The sequence below is a fragment of the Semicossyphus pulcher genome, unplaced genomic scaffold (genome assembly GCF_022749685.1).
Source record: "Semicossyphus pulcher isolate SPU_LCO1_2020_fin unplaced genomic scaffold, fSemPul1.0.p SCAF_23, whole genome shotgun sequence".
NCBI classification, from domain to species: Eukaryota; Metazoa; Chordata; class Actinopteri; order Labriformes; family Labridae; genus Semicossyphus; species Semicossyphus pulcher.
In genome coordinates this window covers 12,689,757-12,707,184 of record NW_027211697.1, presented here as the reverse complement: position 1 = coordinate 12,707,184, position 17,428 = coordinate 12,689,757, and the positions used below count along the sequence as shown (strand labels likewise).

The window sequence follows — 17,428 nt, the reverse complement described above, 5'->3', positions numbered from 1 at the left end:
CAGCGACTGTCGATTAGTTTTCGAATAATCATTATATGTGTAAATGTAAATATGCTGTCTGTCAAAATACAAGCAATTAATTCCTGTAACTGATTTAATTGGTTGAGGGGCGTGCAGATCCCCCTGAATCCAACCCAGCCATACAGGTGATGATGTCCCGAAGCAGCAGCTTGACAACGTGACCGTGTTTGCCCAGGTTGGCAGCTTGACAGCGCAAAACGAACAGGTATCAGAAAGGTGGTTACGAACTGGTTATGAACTGCTTGAGGCTCTGTGCGCGCTCACAAAAAAAGGAGCGGCTGTCTGCTTCAGTCAGACGGTTTAAATGAGAAGCGATGATGAAAACATAAAAACCGACACTGCTGCTGCAAATAAGGCATGAAAGGAGAGTACAGCATGTGCTGCTGTAAATGCACAGCTTCGCTCTGTGGCTTTACATGCGTAACGTTACGTTCCAAAGGTTTGGTCTCATGGAGAACATCGTCAGGAAATAATTAATGAAAGGGCGGAGCTTTACTACAGATTGAACCTGTATTAGGCTCACTGAATTAGATTAAAGAGAGACTGACTAAAATGTGATGACTTTTATTGACTATAACTGGACTAAAATGTTTTGAGTTGTTGACTAAAACTATGAAGGATAAAAAAGACTCAAATGTGCCTAAAACTAGTAACCATTGTCTAAAGACTAAATCTAAAAAAGCTGCCAAATTAACACGTTTATAAAATCATTGATAATGCTCATCTGAAGTTATCAGAGCCTATGGTGACCTCATGAAACGCCTTGTTTGTCTGAACAACAGAGATATTAAAAAAATAAACAGTTTGTAAACTAGAAAACTCTTAATAAACAAAACTATGTTTATTGCAGCTTTCGTGCAATCACGCCGTTCATCGCAGCACTGAAAGGTTCAAATTAAATAATGAAAATAAATTAATTTAGCTTGTAGAGTATTTTGTATAAAGAACAGACCTAATAAAGTGTGTTTGGACGGTGTATTTCCCCAACCTTTACAGAGGAAATGCTTAATATTATTGTATGTTGTTAGAAGCATCATTTGTAAAAAGGTTAAAACACAATAATTACAATGTTTATTCCTAGAATTGGCAGCAGTTTAGCATCATTAGACTCACAGGGAAGCCCATATCTGTCAGCTGTTTGATGAGACGATTCATGATCCAGGCATCCTCCTGCTTCACTGGGACTTTTATTACCTGAGAGGGATGAGAATGGAACATTATAATTACCGCACTAACTTTGTAATATTTTACTATAAAAGCTTGATATTACTATCATTAGGGAACTGTGATGTATAAAATAAACCCTGCTTCACACCTTCTGTGGGGCTTTTTTCGATGCATTGCCCCAAGAGTTGCAGGAGGAGTTGCTTTCCTGGGAGGCAGTGTTGTTCCACATGTCTCCCTCCTCAGCATCCCACTGACCCCCTGACAAGTTCAGCTCTTCACCTCCACCTCCCCATCCATCTTGCATAGGTTTGGGGGCTGGAAAACACATCGCAAGAGAAGATGTAAACAAAGCAGTGTTGTGGAAACAAGTGCTAACTCGAAAGATTAGTCTTAAATAAAAACAAAATACAGTCTTTAAAATCACAAAATGAAGGTAGGGCTCAAACATGTTCACTTGGATAATTCTCAAATGAAATCTAAACACCTAAATAGTTTAACCTTGACTGTATGAGATGTTTTTATTTGGAAAATTCAACCCAATCTAACTGGTTCTAGTTAAAGTTAAGCATCCAGTCGGTTGTCCTCTTGCTTTTGAGCTTTTTTCTAAGACAATTCCTTTAAAAATTAAAAAAGAAAAGACAATATCTGCCTCTGAACACAACAAAGAACTAGTCAACTAAACTGAAAGTATAACACGTTGCACTACATGAAAGTAATCTGAACACAAATATAAGACGGCCACTAGGGGTCAGTGTGGATTTCTGGGTCGTATTTCCAATGCTCTTCCTTTTTCCCCATGTTGACGTCCTCGATAAATCAGGGCAGAATTATTGAACTCTTTCCAGCAGTCAAAAATTACACACACTCTGTAAAGACTAATTCATAAAACAATACAGGGTTGAAGAACATTTACCAGGTTTGCAAGATGCAGGTGTCATCGTCGGGTTGCCCCTGCCGTAGCTGTCCGGGTTATTGTCTCCCCAGCCTCCACAGCTGCCGGTAGCTTTGCCCCAGGCAGACGTCCCGTTGTCCACACTGACGGGAGGGGGTGCAGGTTCCCCCCAAGAGCTCTCTGATTTTGTGTGGGAGCTGGAAATCTCTCCCCAACCTGGAGGACACACAAGAAAAATATCAGTATCAGTATGTCAATATTGTCTCGTGGGTTTTTTTGTATTTTCTCATAACACTGCAGAGAGCTATTATGACAACCTAAACATATTAAAATAACCAACGACATCGAGTCATTTTCTAGAAATATCAGAAATACAGCTGTCAAAAATTAGGTTGGATTTCACAAATATGTTGCTTTGTACTTGTGTATTCAATTTGCTGCTGAATTGTGCTGCATAATCTTGAGCTAAATTGACGCTTTCGCTCTCTGAATTTAAGACTGAACATCCTTTATTTACTTTCCCCCAGAATCTTCTATTAATTTCTTTGTCTTCTATTAAATCTTTGCTAATTGGCTATCAACTTTAATTGGCTATCAACAATTTTAAATGCGCCTGCTGTGTTTACATAAATCAAAGTGTAGCAGGCTTGTTTGTCTTTGTGTGAAGCAAAATCAACAGGTTCAAAATACGTTTTAAATATCATATTTTTTATTTTAATAACTGTAATAATTTAAGTAATTATAGATTCACATTTTAAGCAATAGACCAATAAAAACAAAGCACAAAGTGTGTATCATTTCAGGCCATCAACCTCGGATAAACACCATCATCCCATTTATCCTTCTGCTTTGGGGTGTGAAGTGCCACACGTGCAGGAAGGCAGAAACCTGGGCCTGCTAAGCAGGGTGGTTGACACACAGAGAAGATGCCCATTTAAGTTTTGGCACAGCCTGGTCCCTCTTGGCATGAGAGAGACAGGACTGTCTCTGGGCCAGTGGCAGTGCCAGGCTCAGCTTAGCTCTCTCCCCAGGGAGAGGTCAAACCCTAAAGGCAGCTCCAAAATTATAGTATATTAACCTTCCGAGTATGAGTGGCCAAAGTAGTTCTCTAATTCAAAACAAATCAATTCAATAAATCCAGTTTTTAACCACTTTATGTTCCATTATGAATAATATTAATTATTCATCCCTATTTGTTTTTTAACACTATGCACTCAACAGCAATTATGCTAGCTAAAGGGACAGCAATCAAATTTTATTGGAAAGCAAATGAATCCAACGTGAAGACAGCATGTAGGGTCAAGTGACGGGCAGCAGGGGGCGTCTGACCCCTCACAGCTCCTAGGGGTTTGCTCCACCTCCTCCCTTCAACTACTGACAGATGGTGGCTCCCATATAATCACACACTTCCGATCCATCTCAAACAGTTTGTGGTGAATCGCTATTTTCACGAGGCACTTTGTAAACAGCATTCTTGTGCTTCCTTTGAGTACCCATGAGAGGTTTCCAGGGTTACCCGCACAGAAGGGTCCAGTGTTGTGAAATGTGAGGAGCCTCATGGAAGGACAGGGCAGCGCTGCTCAACTCATTTGGATAGTGAATTAGATGTAAATCCAAAGAGGACAAACTAGGTCAAGTTTTACCTTTAAGTGGATCAACAGATTGGAGCTTAACAGTGCGCGGTGCTTAGTAACCAACCAGCTTTCATGTTTGACACCTTTGCTTTGAACAGTGATAAAGAAACCAGGTAAATCATTAAATGTATATTATGTACTTTGAATTACAAATCTGAAATTAAACACCTTTAAAATCTGAATGCTGATAATATGGTTTATCTGTGATATAAGATGATGACAGGGTTAGGCTATGTGGCAAAATGATATGCTGCAAAATGTTGTCTTACCTTGAGCTATCAGGGGAGCCCGGTTGTGAGATGGCCCAGACTGGTGTTGGACAACAGAATCCATGGGTCCACTGGTGGGCCCTGGGTTTTGGGAGTTTGGGGTGTGATTCTGTAAAGGTGCAGGTGGCCCATGATAGGTGTGATTGTGAGGAGGTGGATGGTTGTTGTTGGGGCCTGGGGGGTTATTGCCTCCAGAGGTGACTTTGGCCTGGGACAATCCTGGATTGTTCCTGTCCCACAGGTTGACTGACTTGCTGTAGGTTCCAGGGTCACCCCAAGCTGAGGTCCCATCATCTATCTCCATCTTACGTCGGATTGAAGGTGGGGAGGGCTCCTCCCAGCCTGTGGGCTCAGCTGAGGATTCCTGCTTACTACCAACCCAGCCTGCACCCTGCTTCACTGAGCCGGAACCACCCCAAGAGCCCATGCTCCCTCCTCCACTACTTCCACTGGGCCCATCCTGAGGCTTGCCAGTCCAACCTTGGGGAGGACCACTGGGTCGTTGGCACACTGGCTCGCCCCAGCTCCCGTTTCCTCCAGCTCCAGATATCCCAGGTCCGGAAGAAGGCATTGCCCAACCCCTGGGGTTTTCCTTCAAGCCTCCTGCATCCCCTTCCCAACCAGGGTTGTTGGGACTCTTTTTGCTCTCTTCTGGTTCTCTCCAGTCCCCTGAATTATTGCTCCCTCCACTATTGCCCCAGCTGTGAGATGCTTTGGATTGCTCTCCCCAACCTTGGGATGATGATGTCTTGATGTGAGAATCCTCCCACCCAGAAGACTTCTCTTCTCCCCAGGACTGACCCCCATTCTTGGGTATACTGGTGGGGGGGCCAGTTGATGGAGGGTTCCCCCAGCCACCGGGGCCACTTTGGGGCTTAATGTTGTTTGGTTGCTCTCCCCAACCAGAGCTGGGTTGGTTGGTAGCAGCTATGCTTCCACCCCAACCTGAAGCTCCCTGAGAACCAGGCACATCATTTTTGATTCCAGGGTCAGCCCTCTGTGGGGGGCCCATGTTAGTGTTGGAGGGTCCTTGAGCGTCACTTGGAGTGCTTGGGCCAGAGCTCCATGATTCAGAGCCTTCACTCTTGCGTTTACTTTCCTCCATGTCCCAGGAGGTATGCTGACGAACAGGGGTCTGTCCCCAGCCAGTGTTACACAAAACCCTGGGGTCCAGATCCTGAGCAGGTATCAGAGGTGCTGGATTATCTCTGGCTGAGCGATCTCTTTGCTGGGGATTTCCTTCCATGCTGTCACTGCTTCCTTCACTCGCACCAGCTGTGCTCACAGCTCTGCCCCAGGGACTAGCCTGTGGATCCTGGGGAGGAGAGCTGGGGGCATCCCAGCCTCCCTGTGTCTCTTCAGTGTGCTGCTTCCCCCAGCCTCTACCAGACTGCTCACCCCAGCCTCCAGAGTTTCCTGCTCCACTTCCTCCATGGCCCCAGCCAGAGTCCCAGCCAGAAGCCTCCTTAGATGAAGGTGCCTTTGAGTCTCCACTGTTGCCCCATACTGAGCTACCATCTTCTCCATTGACCTGTGGGCCCCCTGATGGGGGCTGGCCCATGGAACCCAAGCCTACAGGTGCACTACCCCAGCTAGGCAAGTTGCGGATGGGGCTGGGGGGTTCCTGTTTATTAGTGTGATTTGGTCCATCAGTTTTAAGGTTCTGAGGTTCTGAACTGAAAGACACATTTGTGGACGGGGAGGGGTGTGGCTCTGACGAGTCAGAAGCCATCATGCTACCCCAGGCGCTGCCAATCACAGAGGAGTTGCTGTTAGTGTTGGCTCCAGTACAGGTGCTGGTCTGGGCTGGTGGGGGGCCAGGTTGATTACAGAGGTTGGGTGTAGGTTGAGGAGTTGAAATGGTGTTGGCTCCCCCTGAGCTGCCTCCCCCTGTGCCACCCCCATCATGCCCCAGCATGGGCCAGGCTGAAGGGTTGGCATTAGGGTTTAGGTTCAAGTTAAAGTTGTTGGTGGAAGATGACGAAGAGCCCCAGCCCCTGCTGCCTCCTCCTCCCCCTGCTGGGCTGTCGTTCTTCCCTTCACTCCCCACTGAGGACTGAGGGGGGCAATGGGAGGGTCCAGGCCCAGATCCCCAGCTGCGATTGGCTGCAACCTGGCTAGAGAGCATGCTGGTTCCAGTATGATTGGCAGGGCTGGGCCCACTGTTGGCCTTGCTGCTAAGTTGGTTGGCAGGGAAGTGGCCTGTCTGGCTATTAGCCCCTGTGGCCATAATCACTGTACTACAACTACTACTAGTACTACTGCTGCTGCTGCTGCTGCTGCTGGTCAGGCGACCAGGGTCAGTGTCCAAAGGGCATCCTCCTGGAGGGGCCTGGCTTTGGCTGAGGGTAATAGAAGGCCAAGCCTCTGTGTCCTTCTGGTCAATGATCAGTTGATCCCAGCCACTATGATTGGTGGAAGGTGCAGCACTTGTGGCACTCCTGTTGGCTGGCAGGTGTCCCCAAAGGGGATTATCATACTGGGCTCCCTGGCCGCTCTGTGGGGGCAATTCTGTATAGGAGGAAAAAAAAAAAAAACAGGGCGAGTCAGAGGACCAGAAAAGAGAGGTATAAACTGTGTACGTCATCACTCCCACACAAGCTTAGTAAGGTTGAAATACCATGGCAACATGTAAGGTGTCTACTTATGCATACAGAGATTTCCACACATTCTTTATTAATGAAAATAAATACCACCCACACTAAAAATGCAAACATTGAGTGGAGATTACGAATACGAAGCAGAATGAGCTTCAATTATAGAATACATTTAATGCTGTCGATGATGCTGCTAAAATAAGAAGAGAGGATAAACACAATGTAACTTCAGATGACATGTCCAACCTGCTTGATTGGCAAAAGTCTCGTTTCTCCGAACCAAATGATGTCAAACTGATGAAAATGTGTTATGAATGTTTCTTTTTTTATTAAGGTAGTGGGATCTCAGACATCTATTAAGCTATTTTATTGTCACAGAAATAAATACTTTTTAAAATGCGTATGCTGTTCAGGCTTTTGAAAATATCAGAGCACCTCAAATTCATAAAGAAGCTTTAAACTTCACTGTGGTTGCATGCAAAAATAATTTACAATGTGCAAACTGTTCTTGTTTAGCTCTTAAAATTAGTCTTTTGTCATAAGTGCTGCAACTCTATAACAGAGACTCCAAAAAGAACCGGAATATTTGGGAACCACTTTACAAGGACATAATAACCGACAGGGACCTTGCAGCTTAATCATCCTTGACTTCTGACCTCTTAACCACTGCAGTAATGACCTCTTGTCATGAAGCACAAACACTCTGAGCGGGCACTACACAGCCTGTTTCATCTACAACATGTCAGCCTCCATCTGATGGCAAAACTGCTCAGACAACCAGAAGTAATGCATTCTCCCTGTGTGGAGCGGAGTTCCACTGTGCATATGGATTGTCATGGTAAAAATCAACCCCTTTTGCAGTTCATGATTGCTGCACTGATCAACCTGCTGCCAGCTAATTGCCTCATTTCTGCTGCCCCTCATGCTGCAGTGGCTTGTTGTTTACATGTGCCATCACATGCGTGCGTAGTTTGTATGCAAACACTGTGCCACAACTGCATTTGGGATATGACAGCAACTGTGTTCCACCCCTTGCTTTGGAGCTTAGTTCAGTGCTTGCAACTATAAGAGAGAGTGGAAGCAGTGAGAGTGTACGGGGCGGAAAGAGGGCACTGTGTTTCTAACACACACAGTGCTGTCGTTCTGTAGCGTCACTCTACTGAGAAGTGCAGGACCGCCATTTTCTCAGTCCTGAACTACAGCCAAAAAGGCTCTGAGCTAGCGTCTGCAGCTCCTCCGTTGCTGCTGTAAGAGCATGCACGTCTCACTCAAAATATCACACAAAGCGTTAAGAACTCAACACTGCATGCCCGGATTGCACTGTCGCTTTAATGCTTAAAAAGCCCTCACTTCTCATCCCCACAGTGTGTAAAAACAAGCCACCAAAACAACGCAGAAGAGGCAGAGAAGAGAGAAAAAAACAGGGAAACACCGAGCAGGAAAGAAGGGGAGACGTGAAACATAGTGGTGAAATACCTGTGGAGAGGTGCCTCCCGACCATCCTGTAAAGAGCTAGGTTTTGTGCGACGCAGCAACCATCCTTGTCTCAATATGTCTGCTCGGCTCGCCAAGCTTCTAAGGCTCGTTTCTGAAATGCTGCCAAGAAGTTGCACAGCTCTTGCGCGGCATGAGACTCCCCCCTCCCTCCCTCCCTCCCTTCCTTCCTCACCCCTCACGCACAGTCCCTCCCACCAACACTGCTGTGGCTGGGTTTCTCCTCTTCTATCTATTGCCTCCCTCTGGCTTTATTTATATCGTGCTCTATTCCTATCCTGACGGAGGATATTCTCCCTCTCTGGAAAAGCACTGAAAGAAGGCTGGTTGGGGGAGGGGACGGGAGCGTTGGAGAGAAGGGGGGCAGTATTGATGGTGGCCGGTGGGTGGGTGGGGTTGGGGGGGAGTCAGTTAACAGCTGAATGATAAAGCCGGGAGACTTTCATTATGCACTCACGAGGCATGAGGAAAAACAAAACAAAACCTCCCCCACCCTCACATCTTTCAACCTTTCAAAACTGTCACTAAATATTTAGCCAAGACCACTCCATCTGCAATTAGCACCGCCGGCCCACAATGGAAAGCCTTTTCAATAGCAGTGGCAGACGAGGGAGAAAAGAAGAAAACCCACAAAAGACTGCTGCAACCCCGGTGCTGGAATTTTTTCACACATGCACGTGTTTATGTATGCACAGGCATGTCATAAGACCACACATGATGACAAATGTGTTTGTCTAAATCTTTGACTACTGGCTGGGAACGACTTGATTATACAGTTAGCAGCAATGCCGAGCAGAAGCACACTGCCACTTTATAGGGGTGCTATCAGGGCACAGGGCAAGGGCAAGCTCGATCGCGGTGCATGATTAGAGACTGGTGTAGTCGTCCAAAACGCGGCACTGTAGCTATGGTCGGGAAGCATGGAAGGAGGAGAATAACAGGGGCTTCGAGCTCTGTGAAAGGGGAAAAAAAAGGACAGCAGACCCCTGGATCAAGGCTGGTATTGTTTACAAATGATCCCGGCGCCCACGCAACAACACAATAAGTCAATGTTTGGTAGAGAACAGAGTCCCTTTATGGCGACGGTTCAGTCCCCTGTCCCTCTCCACTCTGAGGACCCAACATGCGGTGAGGTCACGACGTGCATCTGCATGGCCACTTGCTCCTTTGTGTGTCAACATAGACACTGTGCAGACACTGCATACGCACATTAGCAAACAGAAAAACAACACACACTACTTCCTGAGCGTTCACATGAGCACGCACACCCTCCTTTCATGCTTTCCTTCAGCCTCCTGACAGAGGGGGCGGGCGATACAAGGATCAGTTAAAGAGGGATCACGAGGAATGAAATACAAAGACAGAGAGGAGCGAGAACGAAGGACAGAGATGGATTTTGAGAGATGGAAGGAGGAAGTAATCTAGGAGGACTGTAAGGGCCTCAGCTGGACTGATCCTGGATAATGAAGTCCCAGAGGGGCAGAGAGACCGGATGGTACAGAGCTGACAACGCATGCTGCCAGTCAGATGAACGACCTCTCCGGCAGTCACACACACACACATGAACACACACCTCTCAGGAATGTACTACCGCCACGTTTAACAGTCGCAAACTACACATCCAGGTTGTTTTTGATCTGCTGCGATGAAAACAGCACAAAGAGCCGCGTGGTGTGGTGCACGTGATGATTGTCTCCGACCAGTCAGTGGTCAACAGAGGGTCAACTCAATCTGTGGGTTGATCGGGAACATCAGAGTTCAACGCCATAATCTTGCATAGTGACATTCAACAATTGACACTTCCGTCTAGGCTCAAAATAATAGTGTAGCTGTTGTTGCTCTACATTAATGCAGACTCTTATTTTGAAGGAGCTGGTTAGATAACCAGACGTCCACGGTTGGCTCTGGTTGTAACTCTTGATTTTCCTGGCTGACGGTCGCTTTCCTTTTCAGACTGTTTGCTTCATCTGAGCGTCGAGTTTGTTTCTTTTTCTTCAGCCATAGTAGATTACTGTTTACTCGCAACACTTGCAGAGAGCGCCAAAGCAGCCGCTTAGCTCCGCCTACCCTCTCTGGCAGACCAACCACTGCTTCATGATCGAAGACGCGTCACTAACTGGGCGCCGCTTGTGTTTATTTCCACGAAAGTCCCCACAGACACCCTGCAAATGCAAAGGCTTTCATCAGCGGGCCATCGGCTCAATCACCAGTGTTACCTTATTCGGCGATATGACTTAACAGACGTTTATTTCTTCGAGATTATATCTTTAATGTTATGATTAAAGAACTTGTGGGGGAACAAAAACTGCAGCGTATTAAAGGAACCGTCCAGAATTGTGTTTTATGGATGCTTTCTTAGCAGCTGCTTTGCAATTATTATTATCTCAAGAGAAAGGACCAACAGAAGGACAAAACATGTCTTTCAAAAATACACATCTAAGACATCTGGACGTCATGTTTGCCTTTGAGTATCCTCTTTCTCCTCCCCCCTCCTAAGGATAAACCAGGTCAAGGGCTTTCTCCAGCATGCCAGTCTTAAAATAGCTTGCTCTCTCACGCCTCCTCTACATGAAAAGGGCCCTGGGATACGGATTGTTAGCCAAGCAAGAGCGACGAGAAGGCTGTTATAACGGGAAGATTGACAGACATGCATATAGTGTGTGTGCCTGACTAATCCTGGCTGCCCTGAGGGCAAAGATTGTATGTGTGAGCTGCGGTGTTGGTATAGCCGAGGTGCAGGAGGTGAACACATGCGTCAGAGAACAACAAGTATGGCAGAGAGAGCGAGAGAGGAGCAGGAGCACAGAGAGAGAGAGAGAGAGAAAACAGGAAAAAGAGAGCGAGTGCTGAACATTTGTGGTTAACAGCGAGCTGATGTTTAATCACATCACAAGACGTCCCAGCCCTCTTTCAGGGGATTCCCAAGGCTCTTTTACAGCATCATCAGCAGACTTAAAGAGCACATCAAGTCTAGCATGCATGCACACTCTCTGTTCTGCACTTGGCGAGCTATTAGCACATTAGCTGCACTGTTCTCTCACTTGACAAGGCCTGTTTACATTAAGATGTTAGTGCTGTTGTGCTTTACAAGTACAATACCCACTGGCATATAAACCTTGATCATTGCTTTATTAGATTTAACTAGGGGTGTTAGACGAATGAAAAAGGGAGCAGCTGTAAATCCTGAGTGCCATAGCAAACACATTACAGGACAACAAGCTAATTCTTTGATTATTTTACAGTTAAACTAACAATTCAAGGGCTGCTAAGTGCATTACTGCCACACAAAGACAAATAAATGCACTTAATTTGAGTTAACAACTGCGTTTGGCTTTCCCCGTGTCCTTTAACTCAATACTCTCAATAAAATCAGCTGTAAAGGCAGCGGCAGCAACTGTCGGCTGGTTTTAATGGTCAAGGTTCATAACAAGAGTTCAGAATAAAACTGTTTGTGTAAAGTTGTGCAGGGACAAATAAAGCTAAGGCTGCAGAGGAAGAGAAAGTTTGTGTTTACTCTCAGGAACATGTATACAAACGGACACGCAGACCACGTTTATCGGCCCTGCTTTGCAACGGAGCGGACATGTGACCGGGTAATGAAAGACGGGGTGAGGCGAGGGGGAGTCGGCGGACGGAGAGAGAGAGGCGGGAGAGGGGAGGGAATGAATGCAGCTAGTGTCCTTCTACTGTTAGCTTTCGGCGAGAAACGAAAAGCGGTTTGGGAGACAATCAGCAGAGACAGACTGATGGAGGTGGGTTTACCTGTGGAGCTCTGCATGTGTGTTAACTGATTTACACACCTGAAACAAAGCTGCGAGGTGTCCGCTCATGTGCAAACCTTTCAGCTTTTCAGTGTTATTATTCAGCTTGTAGATACACTCAAAAACATCCCACTGGACCCCTGGAAGGTCCCCCTGTCCGTCGGTCCAAATGTAATCAGTCAGTTCAAAGACGCACGGAGAAAAAGCAGAGCAGAGCAGAGCTGCCAGAGAGGGGTGGAGAGAAGTAGCAGCTTTTACCGTAAGCCATGAGTCACTTCAGCCCACAGTACTGGACCTCTGCCATGCTCGCTCTCTCCTTCTTTCTTTCCTTCCCTCTCACTCAGTCTCTCTATCAGCGCCAGGTCAGGCCCACTGAGGCGCCCAGCCAACTAGCTCGCTCCATATGGCTCCTCCTTCCCAAAACAGGAAATACTGTGGGGCTGGTCAGCAGCGCTCAATGACGAGTAGGAGGAAGATGATGAGAGGGAGGGGAAGAAAGTGAAGAGGACTGGATAAACATCACATCAACATGGAGATGAAACTGCATCAAACAGCATCAGAGGGGTTGGACGACGCTCAGACATGCACTTTTGGTATAATTTGTTTTCCTTCCCAGACAACGACGAGTGCCAATCGCCCTAAAAAGACTTCAACATCCTCGTCTCCAAAGAGCAGATGATTTTTTATTAAGAAAGAATAGACCTTCGCCACTTGAGAGAAACATAAGAACCCGATTCACTGCGACGTGCAGCGCCTCAGGAAAGAAAGCGCACACATACGGAGATAGCCAGCTGTGTTTACTCTCCATCCTCTCCCTGTGTATTCCTCTATCCCCACTTCTAATCCCCAGCCAGGCAGAGGCAGAGGGAAAATAAACAACAGTCAGCAACACCTGCGATGCATTCACACTGCTCTACAGGTAAACCGCACTGTTACAATCACACTATAATACACAACACGAGAGAAGATACAACAAATGTCATTCACGAATGCAAATGCCAGTTTATGCAAAGCACCACCTCTCTCGGGCGCAGCGCAAATTAGTCAAACAGCTTTCAGGAGGAGCCGTAAATAAATATGCAAACATAGAAATAACGGAGACCTTTTCTGAGCCCCGTATGTATTAATGAGAGTATGGACATCATCTTTTAGCGTCGCTGTCTAAAGCTGGGCAGACACTGTACGGATTAAGTCAGATTTTTGCCCCCAACTAATTTTAGAATCAGCCGAGTTTCCGCCAGATGGTTTGTTGTTGTCTGACGTGCAGTTTCAGGGCAGAAAGCTCGATTCTCTCCAGCATATCAGAAATATAAACTGCAGCCTGTTTTGCAGTCTGTTCTATCTGTGCATTCATCTTTAAAGTGATTTTCTATCTAGAATCGATCGCAGAATGAGGTAACACAAGCCTGTGGCCCACTGATGAAAGCCTTTGCATTTGCAGTATCACAGACTGGGTGTCTGCGGCGACTGTGGCGGGAAAAATCCCAAGCGGCGCCCAGTTAGTGACGCGTTTTCCATCAGCCAGCAGTGATTGGTCTGCCAGAGAGGGTAGGCGGAGCTAAGCGGCTGCTTTCCCATCTAAATTAGCGTGTTGACGTGGGTTTTTCAGACCCGGGAAGACCCGCTAATAAAGGCCAATTGTCTCTTTTCCCATTTCCAGTGGAGTATACTCCTGTCGGTCTCTTTTCTGCTGCGTCATCATCTGACGTCACAAACGAATCTCAAGCGTGGGTAAATAAACAATAGTACACACAAAGAACTTACTCTTTGCTAACCAGCATGGAGGCCAGTGAAGATGTTATGGTGGTTCGGTCTTTATTGTATCTATTACACATTCAGTCTATTTATCAAACTCTGCGGCGACAAATTTGGAACGATGTTCGTGCGCTGCTCGGCTGGAGACGGGTGGCAGCATCGCGTTGGAAAGGGGGCGGAGATTAGCGTGTCAACACGGGTTTTGTCTTCCCATCACTGCCAATCACAGCCGAGGCGACGATTACCCGGGTCTACTGCAGAGTCATTTGACCTGTGTCTGACTGCCGATTGTAACCTTTACCACTAAGCAAAAAAGCCAGGTGTAAGCGTGTTTTTGAACTGTGGGAAAGTGGCTCAAGTGTTGTGAGTAAACAGTAATCTACTATGGCTGAACAAACAACAAAAACAACTTCAAAAATAAGTGAAAACCAGAAGAAACAGAAACAAACTCGACGCTCAGATGAAGCAAACAGTCTGAAAAGGAAAGCGACCGTCAGCCAGGAAAATCAAGAGTTACAACCGGAGCCAACCGTGGACGTCACACATGCAACACTGTCTGGATATCTGGGAAGTGTGCTCCCGCAGTTACCGTTTATCGCTATCGGTGCCGCCAAAGAGAACATTGCAAGATTACAACTTCAAAGAGCGGAAGTGAGTTAGTTTTAGTATATTTCTGGGTTAAACTTAAGTGAAACTGCAGATTTTCTTCCATTAAAAGTATAATTGCAGAAAGAAACGCAGCTTTTCACTCCAGAATGTGGAGAATGCACTTTTTATTCAACTATATTTGAACTGTACAGAACAGGCTGGCTCTCGTATTCTGAGCCAGCACGATGTCCAACTTTTAAGACTAATTTGCTGCTGCATTCACTCAATGATTGAGTAAAGAGAAAATGCAACTAAACCCCACAGGGTCAGATTACCCAGATGTTTAAAAAGTGAATCATAGCAACCTTCACCTCTCCTGCAGCGATCCAGACTGCAGCGTGTAAAAAGAACACTGAAGGTTTGTGCAACATACTGTAAGAGGTAGTGACTCCTACAGAGTGTCTGGGCTGACCTGTAGGCAGGCTGGCTGTGGAGGAAGAGGAGCAGGAGGGAGAGGAGTGTATGGCTACTGCTGCTGCCGGTTCAGTAGTGGTGGGATGTCCCGTGTTGGTGAGAGGCAGGGTCCCCGGGGGAAGAGGCTGGCCCCTCTTCAACAGCTGCTTGTGCTCCTGCTGGCGGAAGCGTGGGGGCACCTCTCTGGGCGGGTAGCGCTGCTGGAGCGGAGTCTGGGGCTGCTGTGCTGTCTGCGGCTGACCTCCGGAGGGGGCACGCTTGCCATTGCCACTGCTTGGGGGTACAGACGGGGCGGCACTGGGGTTCACGGGGGGAAGAGGAGGGGCGGGGTCGAGCTTGGCAGAGTCTGGCACTGTGGAGGCAGGAAGGGGTGAGGGAAAGGTGACAAGAGAGATGCAGGGGTGAGGGAGGTAGAGGAGCATTAGCAAACTAGGGCTAAAACAATTGAATAGTTTTAATAAGAAATGCAATAAAATGATCATCGATTTCACATTCTTGAGAGCAAATCAAAAACAGATCCTTTCTGCCCTCAAACATTCCAGTTCTTACCACATCTAGACTTCACTTCTGCCAAACCAGGTGTGTTCACCGTCACAGTAAATAAATCTGCAGACCAATTTAAGATTTTTTTAAATATTTGTTAATCTGTCCCTGAGAGCCATGATCGATTAATTCCCAGACAATGTGCCTGCTTTCTAACCCAGTCTGTCGCGTCTCACGTAAGGGGCCTCCACACATCCTCTGAAGAACAAGACAAGCTCAAAACCTCGTATGTGGCTGACCGCATCAGGTCAATGTGCGCCTTCGTGGGCAATGTGTTACAAGGACTGTCCTTATGAGGCCGATTACAACGTGTTTGAAAGCGTGCGTGCTGCGGACGTAGGTGAGGACAGCAGGACGAGCAGCGGAGGAGCAGCCCCGCCTACTCCCCACACAAAGTATCCAGAGCCGTGTAGACAGAGAGTCGCGTCAGTGGAGGTCCAATATGCTCCATGATCTGCCATTGCGATGTCGCAACTCTCTCTCTCTACGGCTGTGAAAGTACCGTCACTCACTCACTCAGTCAGATACAGAGCCGTGTGTAGGGCTGACCCCGGCGGTCAGCCAAAGACAAAGAGAGAGAGATCTCGTGGCACGTCTCCCGCCTCCTGTCAATGTAATGATTGGGGTTCAAACTCTCCTGGTTAATGTAGTCCTACTTATGCCGCTTTCTTCAAAGCTTGTTAGTGGTGCCCGGGTCGTTCAGTGGGCTACCATGCTGGTTTTGAATCGTGTCAAAAGACTGCTTTATTAACAAGACAACAGGCCTCCTCCACACGCTGCCCACCTTCGCTTGTGAAAACCGAATCACGGGTAAAAACAAGCGAGTTGAGATTTTTGGGCAACATAATAAAACACAGTGCTAATGAAGACGACACAGACAGGGCCAGAGAGACAGTTAAAGGTCCCCGGTCATCCTGAGGGAAACACTGCAAGCACAGCTCCTGCTCTGCTTCTTTTCAAAGCCACAAAGTCTCTCATGGATGAGGACTACAATGTTACATTCAGAAAAGAGATGTCTATAAACGATCGCGTTCCTCCCGGCTGCCTGAAGCCGGACTCTAGGCAGAGGTCAGTCTAAACACACGGCTGCTCTCTGGAGAGCCAGAGGACTGTAATAATCTCAGGGTGGTACTGTTATAAACCGTCATGCCTTCAGGGGCGGCCACACGACTCTCACAGTCCGCCTGATGACAGATTAGAAGTAATGAGGAGGTCAAGTAGCAGATAATGGACTCAGATCTGCCTGCTGCATTATTGTGGGCTATCGTCTCCTTCAGGACAGTGCTGTTAAGAGCGCTCAGCTCCATCAACGTCCACTCGTCATGGCTTTTGGCAGGTTATGGCCCCTGAAATGATCGGCTCTCAGCGCTCTATCGAAGCTCTTACAGCTGCTGAAGCCAAGTGCTCATGTCCCACTAGCTTAAGATATTGTCGCAACAGAGCGAGTGTCACCTCATTCACACACACACATTGAGCCTGATCAGCCGTTTCCCATTGTTTGTGGTTGGCTAGAGTTCAGCCAGTTTAAGAGCTCGTCTTTCTTTTATCTGTAATAACTGATTTTTCTGGCCACCGGGGGCAGCAGAAATTAGTTGCAAACACTGACAGATCATCACTTTTACAGTAAAAAATATGAACAGCAGCGACAGAGAACCATTTTCATTCATTTAGAGTCAAGTTTTCCTTCATTGGCTTCATTTACAGAGAGGACAGTGGAGAGAGTCGAAAACAGGGGAAGAGAGAATGGGGGACGACGTGCAGCAAAGGTCCGAGGGTGGGAGCCGAACGCATCGAAGACTACAGCCCCCGCACATGGGCCGCCGATCCAACCGCCGAGCTATACCAACGCGCCACAGGGCATTTATCAGTCCGATATTGCCTCTCTTAAAGCTTTGCTTTTGGTGTCTAAAAACGTGCAAAAAATTCTCCACTATGTTCACCAGCTTGTTACCAACAGCGTCCGTCAGCTGCAGGATTTAAAAGCTTTTTGCTACAACTGCAACTGAAAATAACACCGTGAGAGAGTTGAGGGTCGGCATGAGACGATGAGAAACTTCTTATGATGTAGATAAATGAAAATTAACTTATCTGGAGTATTTTTTTGCTGCATGGCACAGTTAAATCCTTCCATCTCTCTTTTAGGTTGAACCCAAACAGGAAAGTTGCATGCCAAAAAACACCGAACAATGTGCTGAACCCCACTGGAAAGCTCCGTAAAACTGGGAGCAGATTT

The 17,428-nt window shown here is 47.0% G+C and overlaps 1 protein-coding gene across 4 annotated transcripts in view; it reads right to left on the bottom strand.

Annotated features, from left to right (window-relative positions):
• tnrc6c1 (trinucleotide repeat containing adaptor 6C1) overlaps nt 1–17,428 on the bottom strand; it is a 49,030-nt gene that overhangs the window by 11,694 nt on the left and 19,908 nt on the right. For 2 of the 4 annotated variants that reach the window (XM_069674843.1, XM_069674844.1), the window contains exons 4-8: nt 14,651–15,004; nt 3,984–6,494; nt 2,102–2,296; nt 1,337–1,503; nt 1,135–1,215 (exon numbers count right to left, since the gene is read on the bottom strand). In XM_069674843.1, the coding sequence (XP_069530944.1) occupies nt 1,135–1,215; nt 1,337–1,503; nt 2,102–2,296; nt 3,984–6,494; nt 14,651–15,004 (3,308 nt within the window). Of the gene's footprint in view, nt 1–1,134; nt 1,216–1,336; nt 1,504–2,101; nt 2,297–3,983; nt 6,495–8,056; nt 8,148–14,650; nt 15,005–17,428 lie in introns of those variants that run through there. The other 2 variants (XM_069674846.1, XM_069674845.1) reach the window with 2 other exon arrangements.